General features: G+C 35.0%; 3 protein-coding genes and 1 long non-coding RNA gene across 18 annotated transcripts in view; 2 read left to right on the top strand and 2 right to left on the bottom strand.

Moving 5' to 3' along the window:
• The window catches only part of LOC103957677 (disease resistance protein RGA2-like), a 99310-nt gene that overhangs the window by 10235 nt on the left and 69365 nt on the right, over positions 1-19710 (bottom strand). The gene's annotated exons all lie outside the window — the stretch shown is intronic.
• On the top strand, positions 6223-8330 carry LOC125478244. Its single transcript, XR_007259080.1, has 2 exons — positions 6223-7256; positions 8090-8330. It is a non-coding gene; the product is annotated as an uncharacterized LOC125478244 (long non-coding RNA).
• The window catches only part of LOC125468295 (protein HIGH CHLOROPHYLL FLUORESCENCE PHENOTYPE 173, chloroplastic-like), a 38294-nt gene continuing 28872 nt past the window's right edge, over positions 10289-19710 (top strand). For 2 of the 14 annotated variants that reach the window (XM_048586237.1, XM_048586240.1), the window contains exon 1: positions 10297-10481. In XM_048586237.1, coding sequence (XP_048442194.1) covers positions 10398-10481 — 84 coding nt within the window. In that variant the 5' untranslated portion in view covers positions 10297-10397. Of the gene's footprint in view, positions 10482-10928; positions 10942-11026; positions 11084-11154; positions 11235-11323; positions 11762-12262; positions 12309-19710 lie in introns of those variants that run through there. The other 12 variants (XR_007259077.1, XR_007259075.1, XR_007259078.1 and 9 more) reach the window with 12 other exon arrangements.
• On the bottom strand, positions 12032-17759 carry LOC103957607 (putative disease resistance protein RGA4). The gene is made up of 3 exons (XM_048586212.1): positions 17297-17759; positions 12759-15555; positions 12032-12628 (listed from the first exon to the last, which is right to left on the bottom strand). The coding sequence occupies exons 1-2, from the start codon at positions 17597-17599 to the stop codon at positions 12766-12768; spliced, it is 3093 nt and encodes a 1030-aa protein (XP_048442169.1). The 5' UTR covers positions 17600-17759; the 3' UTR covers positions 12032-12628; positions 12759-12765.

Genomic DNA, 19710 nt, shown 5'->3' with positions numbered 1-19710 from the left:
AGATGATGAGATATCGTAATGTTCATTTATGTTGATAATATAATCTACATTAGGAGTTGCCAAGAATTAATGAATGAATTTAAATTGGTTTCCAGAATCTACACTAAAAGTAGAAGGGATGATGAGATATTAGTAGTATTATTATTATTATAGATTGGTTTCTAGAATTTTAGATGCTACGAAATTAGCCTGAGGGCCATCATCCAAATGGAAGCAAGTACTATGAAGGCTCTCCATTTTTAATGTCCTTCTCAGAGGACAGAGGCTAAAAATAAAAGTTTTAGGACAAATTTCAAAAAACTCTAATAATCTTACACAATTCGAATACTTTTTTTCTCCATCTCGCAACTTTCTCTTGGAGTCAAAATCTCATGCCCTTTTAAGTATTGGAATTCTTGATTTTCATGAGTATAATTACTGATTTTGAGTGGACTTCGCCTATGTTTTTCATTCTTTAAAAATTATTAAATGATCAAACTGCATAATCAATTTAGAAAGAATCCAATTCCCCTTTTTTTTCCACTCCCATTCCACTTTAGTAAACATATAAATATACCATTCCGAAGAAATCTCAAATTTAAATTTTGGTTCTACAATTAATTAAACAAAATTATAACTGACTTTTTCATAAGTTTTGAACGGTTATAATCAGACAATGAGGAATGAGAAAATTTAAGGCTAAAACCATTTATTATGAGGACAAAGAAAGTCATAAATTGGGGTCCATTTGGAATGAGGAGATTTCAAACCTCTGTCCAATATTGATTACAATCAGACAATGAGGATCCGAGGGGAACCTCATCCGTACATTTTAAACCCATTTACAATTTTACTTTATGCATCGATCTTCACAAATTATATTATTAAATTTAGTATGCTATGAAATTTCTTTGATTGAATCCCAATCATTCTACTTTAGTCTAGTGGCATAATAAACTAAAACATAATTATTCTACTTTAGTCTACGGGATTTGATTTTCAACAAATGATCTCTCTCCCACTCCCTGGGCCCACACGTTACTATATATTATAAGAAAAACTAATGACAAGAATTTCAAAACTTTAAATTTTAATCAAAAGTTATTTAATAATTTTGTTTAATGATTAAGATAAAGCCCAACAATAAATCAGTTCAATTTAAATAGCCCAAATATTGAGTTTTCAACTTTACCCATGACTGCAAACTTTTATTTGTTTAATATATTTATTTTGTCTCCTTCCCACATTTCTTCCTGACATTCGAAACCTTTCATTTTTTTCTTTTTAATTTCACATCGCAGCTCCATCTTTGTCCCCATGCAAAATCCACAGATTAGATCCCCAAACTTCATTTTGAGCCATCACTATCTCGGTGGTGAGGCAATACGGAGTGATCAATATTGACTGTTGAGCCAACGGAAGTCGATATTCAGAGGACATTAGAGTTGGAGAAGGTTGTGCTGTCGAATTTTAATCCAGTCGAATCTAGGGCTCGTGGACATCTTCCACCACAAAATTCAAAAACCCGAGGAATTCGTTGACAAACACCTCAAACCAGACCTCGTTTGTGCTATTGCACAATGGCACCATTTCATAGACCCTCTCCCAACTACTTTATTGAAGCCATTTTCTGTGGTTTTCTTTGCCGACATTACCAAGCTCCAATTGCAGCAAATTGAATTGCTCATCAAATTAAATTGTATTATGTTTCCATTTTTTTTTTTTTTTTATATTTTTATTTTTGTGGAGTGATTCTTGTTTTGTAGAGACAAGGTGTTCGAGCAACACAAATTTTTGTATCCTTTTCTATTTTCCCTCTTTCGTTATGACTAATTAAATTTTACCCGCATGTGATTTTTTTTTTTTTATTCGACAATTGGGAAATGCAATCCCATTTGGTGATGTTTGGTTGTTGAAGGTGTTTTCTTGACTTTTATTTAAATTAAAGCTCGGATTTGTGGAAGAACATATAGAATTTGGAGAAAATAGTGTGACTAGTCTTAGGACTTTGGTTAATCTTGGCTTTGAAGTTCGTGTAAGAGTATAACTTGAATTCATTAAATCATTCAATGTTCTTGTTTTATGACCATGGTTGAAGAAGATGGGGTATATGGACCTGAAAGTTGTAGACTATGTAGTCCATTGATCTTGAAAAATTGTGGTTGTACACCCATGGATGTATTTCGTATGAATCAATTCTACTTCTATTGATAAGACTAAACATAATCTTGCTTTTTGTGACGACTCGTCCCTAATTTTCACTATAATTTCCTTTTCGTTTGTGTAATTTGACATTTTTACCCTTTTGGGGAAAAGTGTAATATGACATGGATGTTGTTTTCGACTGTTGTTTCTTTTCTTGGTTTCGTACTTAAATTGTACTCGTCGCTATGAACGCGTGTTAGACTTGAATCAGATCTGTAACGAAAAAATTACGCCCCATTAAAGTACGTTAACCATGAGTATTTTTGTACACGCACATACGAATTTACAGTGTCTAAAACACTGTAAGCAATCTGATTTGTACATTAAAGGTAGTACAAACTTTGAAGGTCAAACAATCCCACAAAAAGGGGATCCGTGTTCCCTCTCCCTCACGCAAACAACCAATCACTTGCCACAAATCACTCTCCATAATTCCTTTTCCCGGTTTCTCTCCTCACTACCCAATTAGATTCTTCTCTCCTCGCGTAGCATACCGTAATTTAAAAAATGCAGGCATGTGCATGAAGGCTAGTGAATCATAAACCAAACACAATAGTTTGGGATGTAGTTGAACGAGCGTGGGTGCTTGGTGAATCAAGAAACTTCATGGATCTAGGATACCCAACAGTCAACACACATACAATATAAGTTAGGAATGAAGACTGTTGTATCAGTTGGCTATACCAAAAGATTTTTTGGCATCCGGAGGATTATTCTTCCATAGAAATTTCAAAAGATGATAAAGTTGAACTAATCAAATTTCAACAAGTTTGAAAAATCAACTATTTATGATATGAAGATCCTGATTGATGTGTTTATGTTGATTTGAAGAATGGTCTTGAAGTTATGGAATGAGACAATGATTTAAAATTAACAAAAAAAAAAAATGTAATAATCAGAAATGGGTTGTCTAAATGGCGGGGTACTCATTGACACATGACCTAAAATAGAGGAAAAATCATACAATTTACTTTTTAAGCCTTTAAGGAACAAGAGTGGCAGGTTCCAAGTTGGAAATAATGCAATTTTCATCTTAAGAGGTTGTAATGCCGGTTATAAAAAAGGTCTTTCGTATGCGGATAATAATGTGATTAAAAAATGCAAGCGCGTGCATGAAGCCTAGTAAATCATAAACCAAACACAATAGTTTGGGATGTAGTTGGACGAGCGTGGGTGCTTGGTGAATCAAGAAACTTCATGGATCTAGGATACCCAATAGTCAACACGCATACAATATAAGTTAGAAATGAAGGCTGTTGTATCAGTTGGCTATACCAAAAGATTTTTTGGCATCCGGAAGATTATTCTTCCATAGAAATTTCAAAAGATGATAAAGTTGAACTAATCAAATTTCAACAAGTTTGAAAAATCAACTATTTATATATATGAGGATCCTGATTGATGTGTTATGTTGATTTGAAGAATGGTCTTGAAGTTATGGAATGAGACAATCATTTAAAATTAACAAAAAAAAAAAAAAGGTAATAATCAGAAATGGGTTGTCTAAATGGTGGGGTACTCATTGACACATGACCTAAAATAGAGGAAAAATCATACAATTTACTTTTTAAGTCTTGAAGGAACAAGAGTGGCAGGTTCCAAGTTGGAAATAATGCAATTTTCATCTTAAGAGGTTGTAATGCCGGTTATAAAAAAGGTCTTTCGTATGCGGATAATAATGTGATTAAAAAATGCAGGCGCGTGCATGAAGCCTAGTAAATCATAAACCAAACACAATAGTTTGGGGATGTAGTTGGACGAGCGTGGGTGCTTGGTGAATCAAGAAACTTCATGGATCTAGGATACCCAACAGTCAACACGCATACAATATAAGTTAGGAATGAAGATTGTCGTATCAGTTGGCTATACCAAAAGATTTTTTGGCATCTGGAGGATTATTCTTCCATAGAAATTTCAAAAGATGATAAAGTTGAACTAATCAAATATCAACAAGTTTGAAAAATCAACTATTTATATATATGAGGATCCTGATTGATGTGTTATGTTGATTTGAAGAACGGTCTTGAAGTTATGGAATGAGACAATCATTTAAAATTAACAAAAAAAAAAAAAAAGGTAATAATCAGAAATGGGTTGTCTAAATGGTGGGGTACTCATTGACACATGACCTAAAATAGAGGAAAAATCATACAATTTACTTTTTAAGTCTTGAAGGAACAAGAGTGGCAGGTTCCAAGTTGGAAATAATGCAATTTTCATCTTAAGAGGTTGTAATGCCGGTTATAAAAAAGGTCTTTCGTATGCGGATAATAATGTGATTAAAAAATGCAGGCGCGTGCATGAAGCCTAGTAAATCATAAACCAAACACAATAGTTTGGGGATGTAGTTGGACGAGCGTGGGTGCTTGGTGAATCAAGAAACTTCATGGATCTAGGATGCCCAACAGTCAACACGCATACAATATAAGTTAGGAATGAAGATTGTCGTATCAGTTGGCTATACCAAAAGATTTTTTGGCATCTGGAGGATTATTCTTCCATAGAAATTTCAAAAGATGATAAAGTTGAACTAATCAAATATCAACAAGTTTGAAAAATCAACTATTTATATATATGAGGATCCTGATTGATGTGTTATGTTGATTTGAAGAACGGTCTTGAAGTTATGGAATGAGACAATCATTTAAAATTAACAAAAAAAAAAAAAAGGTAATAATCAGAAATGGGTTGTCTAAATGGTGGGGTACTCATTGACACATGACCTAAAATAGAGGAAAAATCATATAGTTTACTTTTTAAGTCTTTAAGGAACAAGAGTGGTAGGTTCCAAGTTGGAAATAATGCAATTTTCATCTTAAGAGGTTGTAATGCCGGTTATAAAAAAAGGTCTTTCATACGCGGATAATAGTGTTATTAAAAAATGCAGGCGCGTGCATGAAGGCTAGTGAATCATAAACCAAACACAATAGTTTGGGATGTAGTTGGACGAGCGTGGGTGCTTGGTGAATCAAGAAACTTCATGGATCTAGGATACGCAACAGTCAACACGCATACAATGTAAGTTAGGAATGAAGACTGTCGTATCAGTTGGCTATACCAAAAGATTTTTTGGCATCTGGAGGATTATTCTTCCATAGAAATTTCAAAAGATGATAAAGTTGAACTAATCAAATTTCAACAAGTTTGAAAAATCAACTATTTATATATATATGAGGATCCTGATTGATGTGTTATGTTGATTTGAAGAACGGTCTTGAAGTTATGGAATGAGACAATCATTTAAAATTAAAAAAAAAATGTAATAATCAGAAATGGGTTGTCTAAATGGTGGGGTACTCATTGACACATGACCTAAAATAGAGGAAAAATCATACAGTTTACTGTTTAAGTCTTTAAGGAACAAGAGTAGTAGGTTCCAAGTTGGAAATATTGCAATTTTCATCTTAAGAGGCTGTAATGCCGATTATAAAAAAGGTCTTTCATACGCAGATAATAGTGTGATTAAAATATGCAGGCGCGTGCATGAAGGCTAGTGAATCATAAACCAAACACAATAGTTTGGGATGTAGTTGGACAAGCGTGGGTGCTTGGTGAATCAAGAAACTTCATGGATCTAGGATACCCAACAGTCAACGCGCATACAATATAAGTTAGGAATGAAGACTGTCGTATCAGTTGGCTATACCAAAAGATTTTTTGGCATCCGGAGGATTATTCTTCTATAGAAATTTCAAAAGATGATAAAGTTGAACTAATCAAATTTCAACAAGTTTGAAAAATCAACTATTTATATATATGAGGATCCTGATTGATGTGTCATGTTGATTTGAATAACAGTCTTGAAGTTATGAAATGAGACAATCATTTAAAATTAACAAAAAAAAAAAATGTAATAATCAGAAAATGGGTTGTCTAAATGGTGGGGTACTCATTGACACATGACCTAAAATAGAGGAAAAATCATATAGTTTACTTTTTAAGTCTTTAAGGAACAAGAGTGGTAGGTTCCAAGTTGGAAATAATGCAATTTTCATCTGAAGAGGCTGTAATGCCGGTTATAAAAAAGGTCTTTCATACGCGGATAATAGTGTGATTAAAAAATGCAGGCGCGTGCATGAAGGCTAGTGAATCATAAACCAAACACAATAGTTTGGGATGTAGTTGGACGAGCGTGGGTGCTTGGTGGATCAAGAAACTTCATGGATCTAGGATACGCAACAGTCAACACGCATACAATATAAGTTAGGAATGAAGACTGTCGTATCAGTTGGCTATACCAAAAGATTTTTTGGCATCTGGAGGATTATTTTTCCATAGAAATTTCAAAAGATGATAAAGTTGAACTAATCAAATTTCAACAAGTTTGAAAAATCAACTATTTATATATATGAGGATCCTGATTGATGTGTTATGTTGATTTGAAGAACGGTCTTGAAGTTATGGAATGAGACAATTATTTAAAATTAACAAAAAAAAATGTATTAATCAGAACTGGGTTGTCTAAATGGTGGGGTACTCATTGACACATGACCTAAAATAGAGGAAAAATCATACAGTTTACTTTTTAAGTCTTTACGGAACAAGAGTAGTAGGTTCCAAGTTGGAAATATTGCAATTTTCATCTTAAGAGGCTGTAATGCCGGTTATAAAAAAGGTCTTTCATACGCGGATAATAGTGTGATTAAAAAATGCAGGCGCGTGCATGAAGGCTAGTGAATCATAAACCAAACACAATAGTTTGGGATGTAGTTGGACGAGCGTGGGTGCTTGGTGGATCAAGAAACTTCATGGATCTAGGATACGCAACAGTCAACACGCATACAATATAAGTTAGGAATGAAGACTGTCGTATCAGTTGGCTATACCAAATTCTTAATTCCAAAACGGTAAAATTACTAGTATATCCCGATTGACACGTATGAGTTACATAGCGTTCGGTTCTTGAGCTGTCGTTATCTCCTTTGGACAGCACTCCCGAATTCTTAATTCCACCTCTCTCGATGAAAACACTACGACCAGAAAACCTCATCAAGTTGACCGAAAAGAAAAAATGTCTCTCCTCTCAACCTGTTATTCCATCTCTCTCGCAGCGGAAGTGATATTCGTTCAAGGTAATTCCAGTGCTGAAAGACAAATTTTTCAAATTTCTGGGTTTTTTTTTGCTTCTCCTCTGTTAAACTCATCCGGAAGTTATTTGTTCAAAGACCAAGTTTTGTTCTTCAATTAAAGATTTTTGGGTTTCTTTTTGCTTCATTTCTGTTAAATTACTCATCTTGAAGTTAATTTTGTTCAAAAACTGAAGTATTCTTCTTCAATTAATCTTACAAGAAAGCATATGAGAAGGTGGCACACTAGATGTTCGATGAAAGGTGTCAATATTTCAATTTCTAAGTTCTGTGTATATAATTTGTGGCGAAGCAGAACGAGTAAAGCCAGCAGCTGTGATTTGTAAAGTGGAAGATTGGATGTGTTGATGTGTGGCATGCTCTAATTAGGTACATTTTTGTGTAGTAAGAAAGCCATAGAGAGAGAGAGAGAGAGAGAGAGTCGCGTTTTTGTTTTTGTTTTTGTTTTTTTCGGGATTGGGTTAATGTTTCAGTCGTAAACTTGATTAAGCAATGAAAGTTGAGCACATACAAGTGACACATGTACTTGGGAATTTGTAAGTTACATGCAAAGCTCATGGAAAGTAAGCTTTTTGTAATGTGTCTACTCAACAACGATTGTCTTCGAACACTGTTGTCACATTTTGGGGGAGAAATTTCACAGTAAGGTGTTAATGTCTGACCTAAGATTATATTGAAATTTCGAAGTAAAACGTTTATTTCATTGTTTCTTTTTTTATATGGGAAAACATTTAATTGAAATTTTTCATGGTGCTTTGTTTTGTAAAAGATTCAGGTTGGCATCGTTTTTCAAGTTTTGTCTATGCTTTTGTTTGTAGGATCAAGTTGCAAAAGAACATGGCAGAGAACAAACATTGTCAATTTGTTTGTTGAAGTATTACGGTGGTGACGGAAAATTCACAATCGCAACTCAGTAACCAAAGCAAAATGAGGATCTTGTCTCACGGTTTACAACAGTTCAATTTTATCACTGTATCTTTGATCCCTGCAAAAACTATTGGCATGTAAACTCAACCTTCTGGATCACAAATCACAATTCATAGTCTTGTTTATTAGCAAGTTCAGTACACGAATTTCTTCATTTATCGTACAATTCAAAAGCTTAAGATCTTTGACTACTCAGCTTTATGCCTTTCGTGCCTGAAGAGACGATATATCAATGACAATATCCAGTGCCAAAAGATGATAAATCAATGACAACAGCCAGTGCCAAAGATCTGCTCTGGCTTTGCCTCGCCTAAATAGCGCTTTGACATTGTTTTCATCCTTTGCCAGCACCCGCGAGCATTCATTCATCCAATTACAGTTAACACAGTTGCACTGACAATTTAAGGGTATTCATGAAGAGGTAAATATCTGCCAACTCCAAGCGAAACAGAAAAATCAAATAATAGACGTTAGTTGCCTTGACAATGTATGGGTGTTCATGAAAAAGGTAAATATCAGCCGACTCCATACGACGCAGAAAAATCAAATATTAGACGTCAGCTGCATAAACAATTTGAAGTTAACAGCCATATAGTTTGAACTGCAGTATGAAGCATGGTTAGTAACATACCAAAGAGATCGTACAAGTACCATAGGACCTGTTGTATTCCTAATAGATGGAATAAACCCACATCTCGCTCCTTAGCATTGCCCTTACGAAGGAACAGGTGCTATTCTGCCAAAGGGTGACTTTCATGCTGGATTAAGAATTACTCTTTTCAGTAGTGTGTATGCATCATGCATACAAGAGTAGCATTTTGGTATTGAAAATGAAGAACCGTAGCTTTTTGAAGTGTGAGATTGTATCTCAAGTTAAATTGTTTGATGATTAGCTATCCCGCCTTCTCTGGCTTTTCAGAACTGGGGAGAATAAGAAGTGTTTTTCAGTTTTTGGAATTTTTCTTTGTCACATGTTTTCTCTTTCATCCTCCTAATCAGTGTGTTTGGTTAATGCTTGGAGTGTTATGTTGTTTTGAACATGAGTTTCTCTTCAGAAATGTTTGGCATATAGTGATCGAGGCGCTAATGTATTTGCTTTCATTTCTTTTCCTTGTTTCTACTTTATCTTTTGTCATCACAAAATTTGCAATCTAAAAAAGGTTTTTCGAACTGGCCTTCCGAAATGAGCAGCAAATAATAAGTTTATTCAATTTCTTGCACCAGTTCGGTTTCTGTAAGAGTTTTTGTAGCCATGGTAAAATGTCAAGTTCGGCCTTGGCACTGAAGCAAACTTGGGTTAACTTCACTAGGCTTTCTACAATCCCACTCACACTCCCGTTCAACATGATCAACGTAAACATGTTGAAGTTGATCAACATTTTAATTTATTTGACTTTTGTAAAGTCTAAGCATCAACTGGCAAACGTTCTTACTACAGTGTATCCATTTGAGTTTATCGTAGCTCATTAGAAAAAGATGGGCACTGATTTGTGCACCACTCAGCTGAGGTTACTTAGGGCCTACTTGGGATCTTCATTGCATCTAATTTTTTGTTTAAATAAATAATAAATGTAGCTAAATTACTTAATGCACATTAGTTTCAAAACAAAAAAATTGGATAAAAATATAATACCAAACATCCCCTTACATAAGAGTTAGTTTGAGCAAGATGTTTCTATGTCTCAAGAGATTGACACCAAATTAGTAAGAGATGGATTGCAAAATGTGGGATTGGAGAGATTAGACCATTACAAAAGCATGTAAGAGGGATTTGGATGTGTTGTAAGTATTCAGTTTTCCAACATATTGTTAGCAAAACTTAGTGTATAAGTAAATACATCTTAATTGCTTGGTAAGGAAAAGTCTAGATTAAATCATGATTATAGGATCGTCATCAATTGTCAATATTAAATATATGTTAACGGTACAATGTCAAACGGTTTGAACTAATTTTAATATAACCAAAAATCACATAACTTTATTCAAATGAAAAGGACATGAAAATTAATAAAAGAACAAAAGCTTAAGAGAATACAAGCTTAAATAAACGGCCCACAAACTGGAAGAAAGTCTGGCGTGTAAAACAATTTTTGTTTTTTCAATTCATGCCACTGACGGAACGCCACTTCCATCAGCCCAAACTCTTAAAATTTTGAATTTCAAACTATTTGCTTACTTTGTCAAAATGACACATCGGTGATGTTGAACTTATTCGGTGATCTATCTGAAGAGGAAGAGGACGAGGTCGATTCCGAGCACGAGTCCAATCCGCAGCCCAGTTTTGTATGATCCTCTAATTTCAAGTTTCCTTTCTATTCTGATTCCAAAAGCATGTTTGGGAATGAGTAGGGTTTCAATTTGTTCTGTAATCTTAGCCGAAGGAAGATATAGGTTGTGCTTTTGTTAATGGCGGTGGATGATTTGGATGAAAGTACGTATCTTGGGGATTTTTTTTTGCTTGCAGTTGTTTAGGCCTGGACTGAAGAAGTTTTGTGGAATGAGATTCTTATGAGTAGTCAATTTTAGTGGGATTGTTGTTTCAATCTGGATAAAGAATGATGTCGTTTTCCTATTCGGTCTGTCCTTTGATGGTGTAGCAGATCTGGAATTTTGTGAAATGCTCTTTCTGATTAGAAATATAGAATTGGTTTTAAATTATTTTCTTAACTGTTTGGTTCTGATGTGCTTTACCGATAAATCAAGGGTTTGCAAGATATTGCTACCCTGTACGCTGTTTCCTCCTGTAAGAGAAAGACTAAAGTGGGGTTTTGAGGTTCTAGATGGAAACCAACTATTATTCCTTTTACTCTATTTCTTGCTGCATTGTAGGATATGTTTTCACCAGAGGAGGGTATGTTGCACAGCTTCCCAAAATGAAATTCATGGTATTTTTCTTATTATTAATTAGAATTTGAACACAAAATGAATTCATTTGATAGAAAATCATTGGCAACAGAAATTACCTGATGAATTTGCCGCGCAGCTGCAACATTCTAGCAACATTTCGTGAATTTGAGAAGCAGCTGTGCAAGTTCAGTTGCGTTCTGTTTACTTAATTTTCTGTGTTTTTTCTTTTGCTGTTTGGATTTAGGAGCTAAAACATTTTTCTTTTGCAATATTTTTAGGTGGATGGTGCGATCTGGGCTGCTGAAAATGCCACATTGAAAGCTGAGATGAGTGGAAAGAAGCTAATGCACTCATGGAACAACTTAAGCTCAACCCTCAGCTTCAGACGTTTCAGGCGTGGCTTTGGGATTCTGCAACTGTGAGTATACACTCTTTCCCGGGTTTAAGGACTATCAAGGTGCTTAGGGTTTGCGTTCGGTGTTTGAATTAAATAACTTTGGGTTAAACCATTCTGTAATATCAGTAGGTTTGTTTTAGGTATCTTATGGTTTTAGAATTGCCTGTGTACAAAGGATTATTATGGCAACGAGATCATGTCGGTCTGGGAAGCTCTTTTGATGGTCGCTGTTGTTGGAGTAATATTAAAAAGAAATATTTAAAGAGGGCTGGAACCCAGTCAAAGCTGGGGGGCTAGGCCTTCACGCCCATATTATATTACTGAAGAAAAAACATTACAACAGGGAGGACATAGTACCTAAACCCCGATGATCAAAAAAAAAAAAAAAAAAAACACATAAACAACCACTCCAAGTTAACGTGGCCATCACGTATTGAATCCAAAAGGTTTGACGCCCCATCCGCTGCATATAAGACTATAATTGAAAAGAAGGAAATTAAAGAGAGATTAAAAAAAAAAATTGAAGTTAAAAAGTATGGACGACGGAAACTTTGATCCACATGGTAATGTCATTTGAAAAGAAAAAGTAAAATGCTGGTGATGATGAATGAAGAATAAAATTAAGAAATGAGATTGGCATTTGAATATTTCGTAGTTTATATTGAATTAGGCTAGTGTGAATTGAAACAAGTTAGAAAACGCACCTTAATAAATGTCAATGTGTGGGATGTGAGCAATCGTAGGCCCGTCCTCACCTATTTCTTTCTTGCATCTTTCTCTTAACATGGGGCACCCAGAAATTTGCAATGTATTTAAACAGGGGAGTCCACGAATCCCTTCTGGCAGTGAAGTTAGATTAGGACAATTAATGATATACAATGTAGAAAGACGAGTAAAAGAAGGCAACGACAGATTTTCCGTTGATGAAGAAGAAGAAGAAGCACTGTTATGAAAAAACATACAACGAGGGGACATAGTACTTAAAACCCTGACAATCAAAAGTAAAATCATATACAACCACTTTAAGCAATCAACATGACCCTTACATATTGAATCAAAAAGGTTGACACTGCATACAAGACTAGATAATTGAAAAGAAGGAAATTAAAGAGAAATTTTAAAAAAAAAATTGAATTTAGTGGTTAATGAATGCATACCGAAATCATTGATCCACATGTTATGCCATCTGGAAAGAAAAATAAAATGCTGGTGAAGATGTATGAAGAATAAAAATAAGAAACAAGGTTGGCGTTTTAATATTTCATAGCTTATACTGAATTAGGCAAGTGTAAATTTAAAGAAGTTAGAAAACGCACCTTAAGATTAAACAATTTCAATGGATTGGATGTGAGCAATCTTAAACCAGTCTTCACCTGTTTCTTTCTTGCATCTTTCGCTTAACATGGGGCACCACCGAATTTCCAATCTATTTAAACAGGGGAGTCCACGAATCCCTTCTGGCAGTGATGACAAATTAGAGCAATTACTAATTGCAAGCTCCTGAAGTGATGTGAGATTGTTTATTTCTTCTGGCAGTGATGCCAAATCCTCAATTCCATTGAGTGTCAGATGTGTTAATTTGGAGAGATGAGGGGAAGAAGAAGAGGCAGAAACGTCAACACCAACATCATGTGTAATATCAGATGCTCCTCTAACAAACAAGGAATCAACAACCTTCCAGCTGCTCCTCGTAAGTTTTATTCTCTCCACATTGGGATACAGAGGCATGGAAGTTAGATTAGGACACTCATAAATAGACAAGGTAGAAAGACGAGGAAAAGAAGGCAACGACAGATTTTCCGTTAATGAAGAAGAAGCAGCACTGTTATGAGTGTGGGCCCTCCACCATCCCTTCAGAACAGGGCAATATACTATCTTGAGTGTCTCCAGGGAGGGAAAGAATGAGATCCTCATCATCTCATCACTCATACTATTACTGCTCTCATTCTCTGATATGTACTCCAACTTCTCCAACCCAACCATTGTAAGAGACTTAAGGGAAGGCAAATGATGCAAGGGTGGAAGATGTTGGCATCTCTCACACCAATACAATCTGAGATTAACAATATTTATGAGAGAAGAAAACCAACTCGCAAACCTCACACCACCATAAAACGACACTTCCAACTGTTTTAGATTAGAATGGGGTTGCAATACTTCCATTGACTTTATAATATCCTCCTCATCAACCGCGCTTATATCTTCTCGAAGTATCCACCACAATTGCAACGAACAAAGATGCTGTTTGTCCTTGAGAGGTGTACCAACATTTGATTCTGACACCACATGCCTCAAATTGTCAATGAGTAACTCTCCCCTTAATTCCCTAAGGGTCCCCAGCTCAGCAAGACCAGCACTACCGCCCCTCCCCAAACAATTGCTTTCGCTCAAAACAAATCTATTCAATGTACGAACACCATTCAATTCACCAATTCCATGTGGCATTCCACTCAATCCATCACAGCCTTCCAAGATGAGATGCCTCAAGTTGATCATTTTTTTAATGTCTCTAGGCAATTCCACAAGCCACCCACATTCTGTGAGATCTAGTGTTTCCAAATTCGACAGTCCAACTATCCAATCTGGAAGTCTCTTGATGCTTGGATTACAACTAAGATTAAGATATCTCAAATGTTTCATTTTTTTAAGACAATTAGGTAATGTTGTAATTCCTAATTCATTGAGACTCAACATCCGTAATAACTTAAAATTTGAAACAATTGTAGCACAAAATGAATCACATAATGACCCTTCTCCTTTTCCGTAAGGCTTTTGGCAAGTAAAAAGAAAAGTTCGTATCTTGTTTGCTTTTAGCAAGGATGTTGGCACTTCCCATTGCGACAAATCAATATCAAAATTGAAAGATACGTGATGAAGCTTTTCATGAAAATTCTTTTGGTTCATATCAACTATGACGCTTCTGACCCCCGACACTGAGATTGCAAGTTCATTCATGAGATCGTGCATTTTACAACTTACTATCATACCAAACTCATTTGTTTTTTCTTCTTGAAAAAATGATCTCTGCAACAACTCCCTATAATATTCATACGCAACATCCTCCAAACACTCGTTTTCGTCAGATGACTTAATGAACCCTTGCGCCACCCAAAATCTAATCAATCTCTGTACAGAGATCTCATAATCAGGTGGGAACAAACTACAATAAGCAAAACAATGCTTCAAATGTGATGGGAGCACATCATAACTCAATCTAAGTGTTGGTAAAATATCATTTTGTTCTTGATTTAATTTTGAAAGTGTCTTTTCTTTGAAATTCAACCAATTTGTTTTGTCATCTTTGGCGAACAACATCCCACCTATCGTCCTTATAGCGAGTGGAACTCCTTGACATTTTCTTGCAACCTCCTCCCCAACTGCCTTAATTGTTGGATTCTCTGGCTCCTTTCCATCTTTATAAGCTATTTTCTTAAATAAAGACCAACTTTGCTCTTCATTCAAACCCTTTAAGGTGTATGGTTTAGCTGTGTCTGATATCGTCGCGACGGTTTTACTACGAGTGGTTATTAGTATTCTACTACCTTCTCCACCGCCCACTAACAAGTTCTTCAAGCTAAGCCACTTCTCTCGATCCTCATTCCACACGTCATCCAACACAAGTAGGTACTTCTTCCCATCTACTTTTTTTCTAAGATCATTTTGCAACTGCTCAATCTCATCATGATTTTTGGATTGAAGGATTTTCTTAACAACTATATCCAACTCAAATACATTAGAGACACATGTCCATATTTTCAATTCAAAATGCTTTTGAATCACCTCCTCGTTGAATATGAGTTGGGCAAGTGCAGTTTTTCCCAATCCTCCAATTCCAACTATGGAAATGGTTGACACATTCTCAGTTGAGATGGAATCCAACAAAAGTTGGATAATTGCCATTTTATCTTTATCTCTCCCCATAATATTTTCCTTACGAACAAATGAGTGAGTGACCCTCTCTCTCTTTACAAATTGTGTATCTTCACGATTTACTTCTAAGTGAAAGGTTCTACGATTTGCAACCTCACTCAGCCTCTTGTTAATATCTTTTATCTTATGACTCATCTTTAACCCAAAAGCAAGTTGATTTGAGCTAGAAAAAAAAAGGTGCACCTGTAAGAATTTGAATGAACATAATCATCAATGTGAAAGAACTGTATTAATTAAGTTAATAGAGTTTTGTAATGTTAAGTTATATGAAACATTCAAAATAATAATGTAGAGAACTTATTGCAGTTAATTGAGTTATTGAGAGACCTATTGTATTCCTAATAGGTGGATATCTATAGGCTAATGTGACTATGAAAAGGTTCTATGAGATGTAACCTCACCGAACCTCTTGTTAATATCATCTTACGACCCATCTTTTAGCCAAAAAAAAAAGTTGATTTGAGCTAGAGAAAAAAGAGACGTGCCTTTTTTGATACTAGGTAGATTATGGATACGGGTGTTTGGGGGAAGTGCAAGAAAGAGAGGTTGAGGTTTTACCGACAGATTGGGTGGATAGGTGGAGTAAAAAGGTGGCTTTTTTTTTTCTTTGAAAATTTCATTTTTCAATATTTTGTGAAGTTGACAATGTTTTTTTTTTTTTGGTTGAATATTTATTAGACGTTATTTTAGGAATAAAGTGAGTGGACCAATAATATTTTTATTTTTTTACTTTTTAAGGTGTGAGAGATTATAATATGGGTAGAAAAATAGAACAATAAAGAGGATCTAGCAGCAATTTAAACAATTGCAACTGTACCTATTACATTAATACGGAAGATGTAATTGTAGTAACTTGCTAAAAGAAAATACCCATACAATTGCCATATACAATGATGGTACAATTCCTACATCCTCCCAAAAGAAAATTGTTTAAATGTGTGTACCCCTAATCTTTTTATAAAAAAAAAAAAAAATGCACCCGTATAATTAGATGAGTACAAGTATACGTATTTATAAATTTCAAAAGAACGTATCCATCAAGATAAAAAATAAAAAAAATAAAAATAAAAATAAAAGTATCCATAAGCGTTATAGCAAATATAATGGACCCATGATTATGACAAAACATGGATTAAATTTAGTCAAACGAAAAATGAGATGAAGCTATTGGAACGTATAAATTTATATTTGAATTTCAAATTAAAAGGATGTTAGGAATATCTAGCTGCAATAAAATCCCTTAAATTATGTAAATAACCAATTATTCTAAACATAAATGACATAAAAGGAAATTAAATAATGATTGAAAATCTGACGTGAAATTTGATTAATTTTAAGAATTTGATATGGACAGAAGTGAAAGGACTTCAAACAAAAATTTAAAACCAATAATGTTTCAATCAAGAAATATTGGTGATTAGGGATCATACCTAATTATTCCTATTTTTTGTCTTATGACCCATCCTTAACCCAAAAATAAGTTGATTTGAGCTAGAAAAGAAAAGGCGCACATGTAAGAATTTAAGTAGAAATAACTTAATAGAGTATTGAGCTCATCTAGAACTTGAGCCATTTCTTGTATTCCTATTTCTTAATAAGTTAATAGAACTTGAGCCATTTCTTGTATTCCTGTTTCAATCAAGTCATCATGTTGATAGAATTGTATAAATAACTTAATAGAGTATTGGAATGTTAAGTTATATGAAACATTCAAAACAATAAAGTAGAGTACTTATGGCAGTTAATTATGAGTTACTGAGAGACCTGCTATATTCCTAATAAGTGGATATCAATAAGCTTATGTTATTATAAGAAGGTTCTATGAGATGCAACCTTACGAAATCTTTCATTAATATCTTTTTATCTAATGACCCATCTTTCGCTTAAAAGCAAGTTGATTTGAGCAAGAGAAGAAGAGGCGTACCTCCTTTGATAGCTTAGTATTGCCACGCATCACTTGTCGTCGCTGAACTTGAGTATTAAGCTCATCTAGAACGTCATCGGCTTCATAAACAGCATCTTCTACGCTTTGGAGCCACAGTTTGACTTCATTGTTGGCTTGCTTTTCCTCAGCATCAACAAGAACAGCTTGGAATCCTTCAACTGTCTTCTTGAGCTTCTTGAGCTCATCTTGAATACCCCAAATCAATCCAATTTGTTGGAGAGCAAGGGAGCCTAACCTCCCAATGATCCGTTCTGCAATGTTGATGAGAACTCTTTCCGCCATTTCTTGTATTCAGAACAAGAAAAAACCCAAGTAAAGTGAAGTGAAGTGAAGTGAAGTAAAAACTTGTAAGTGAGAATATGGTTTTGCCTGGTGAAAGATGACTCCTCCCGCTAGTCTTTGATCTCTATATGCCCTTCTCTAATCCAGCCACTCACATCAGTCCATGTATAAAATAAGACTGGTCAATATATTAAACCCATTTGCAATTTATAGCCGTTGGTTTGGTTCCCTCTCCTTTTCTTTCCCTCTACTTTTGTGTTCCCACGCCACCACGTGGCCACCCCTCAAATCCGGATCTCCCCACATGTTATCTTTCCCACTCTTCGGACCCACACTCTACTATATTAATCTACCGGCCATTTGAGCATTTGTACACCCGGCTATGCACGTTTACACCCAGCACTTCCAAACACTCACACATGATTCCATGTAAAAAATAAAAACAAAGACTGGTCAATATGTTACTGCTGATCTTAGTAATTCAAATTTTATTTTTAATGCCAGCTGGGTCTTTCACGTTTCTTAACCTTTCGGCAGGCCGCTGCACCTTCCTTAATTTTGGGCTGACCACTGGATTTTTTTGTTTTTTTAGCAGACCGCTGCACCTTTCTTTTTTATTTTAGGCAGACCCCTGAAATCCGGATCTCCCCACATGTTATCTTTCACACTCTATTATATTAATCTACCGGCCATTTGAGCATTTGTACACCCGGCTATGCACGTTTACGCCCAGCACTTCCAAACACTCACACATGATTCCATGTAAAAAATAAAAACAAAGACTGGTCAATATGTTACTGCTGATCTTAGTAATTCAAATTTTATTTTTAATGCCAGCTGGGTCCTTCACGTTTCTTGACCTTTCGGCAGGCCGCTGCACCTTCCTTATTTTTGGGCTGACCGCTGGATTTTTTTGTTTTTTTGAGCAGACCGCTGCACGTTTTTACTATTTCGTCAAGTGTCATCGGCTTATAAGGGGTAAGATTATAAGACGAAAGATTGAGATTGCTTTGATGGAAGTTTGAAGATTGCCAAAACTATGTAAACGTTAGAAGACTAGCAATGAAGCAACATTATACACTAAAAGTAAAAGGGATAATGAGACATCATAATGTCCTTTTATGATGATGCTATAATCTACACAGAGAGTTGCTAAGAATTAATGGATGGAAAATTTTATTTGGTTTCATTTAATCTTTTTTTACACTCAATTTATTATTTAAACCTCTAAATATTTTTTAATTAAGAACTAATATCTTTTTAAACCTAAATTTATTACCTAAACTATCATCTCCAACCCAATTCAAAATGTAAAATTATCTTTGCACCCATTTAAAAAAAAAAATCTCAAATTGAATAGTTTTGTTTTCAAAGAGACTTGAATGTCAAAAAGCATTATGGGTCCCTCCTCCCACCGTAAATTGAGTTATTTGGGGAAATTACATTTTCTGTTGTTTTACTTTATCTTCGGTGTTTATGCTTAAGTGTTTGTACTGTAATTGGAAAATGCATTTGAGGATTCGGAACTTTCATAGTTTTCAGCTTAAAGTCGATGACTGAATACTTACTCTGCTTTGAGTGGTTTACGTTGCAATTTTAAGTTTATTTTTCTGTTCATTTTATTTTTTGTCCAATTATTTTTCTGTTCATTGGCCTGGCTGTTTTGTTCATAATTTGGTTGAAGAATGCAGTGTTGAATCAAAATAATGATTATACATTGATAGAGATTTATGTTTTTGATTTGAGTTTGTTCCGATTGATGACGTGTACCACATGCTGTTAACATGAGACTGGAATAGAATAGAAAAAATGGTTAAAGTAACAAACCCACACTCCCACAAAGCACTAAACTCATATCTCGCTCTTTAGCCTTGCCCTTACGAGGGAACAGGCGCTATTCTGCCCAAAGGTGACATTCATGCTGGATTAAGAATTACTCTTTTGCATACATGCATACATACAAGAGTAACCCTAGGGTATTGAAAATGAAGAACAGTAGCTTTTTGTAGTGTGAGATTGTATCTGAAGTTAAATTGTTCGATGATTAGGTATCCGCATTCTCTGGCTTTTCAGAACTGGGGAGGAATATAAAGTGTTTTCTATTTCAGGCA

Source organism: the organism of the source record quoted next, unplaced genomic scaffold (assembly GCF_019419815.1).
Source record: "Pyrus x bretschneideri cultivar Hongxiangsu unplaced genomic scaffold, Pyrus_bretschneideri_v1 Contig24, whole genome shotgun sequence".
In the NCBI taxonomy this organism is placed as follows: Eukaryota; Viridiplantae; Streptophyta; class Magnoliopsida; order Rosales; family Rosaceae; genus Pyrus; species Pyrus x bretschneideri.
The sequence above is the reverse complement of the archived record's forward strand: the minus strand, read 5'-3'. Positions and strand labels throughout refer to the sequence as shown.

Bases quoted from the DNA above. Each gene is read 5' to 3' on its own strand.
- LOC103957607 (XM_048586212.1), bottom strand. From the start codon at position 17,599: ATGGCGGAAAGAGTTCTCATCAACATTGCAGAACGGATCATTGGGAGG. The intron at 15,556-17,296 runs GTACGCCTCTTC...AAATTCTTACAG, and splicing joins ATACTAAGCTATCAAAGGAG to GTGCACCTTTTTTTTTCTAG.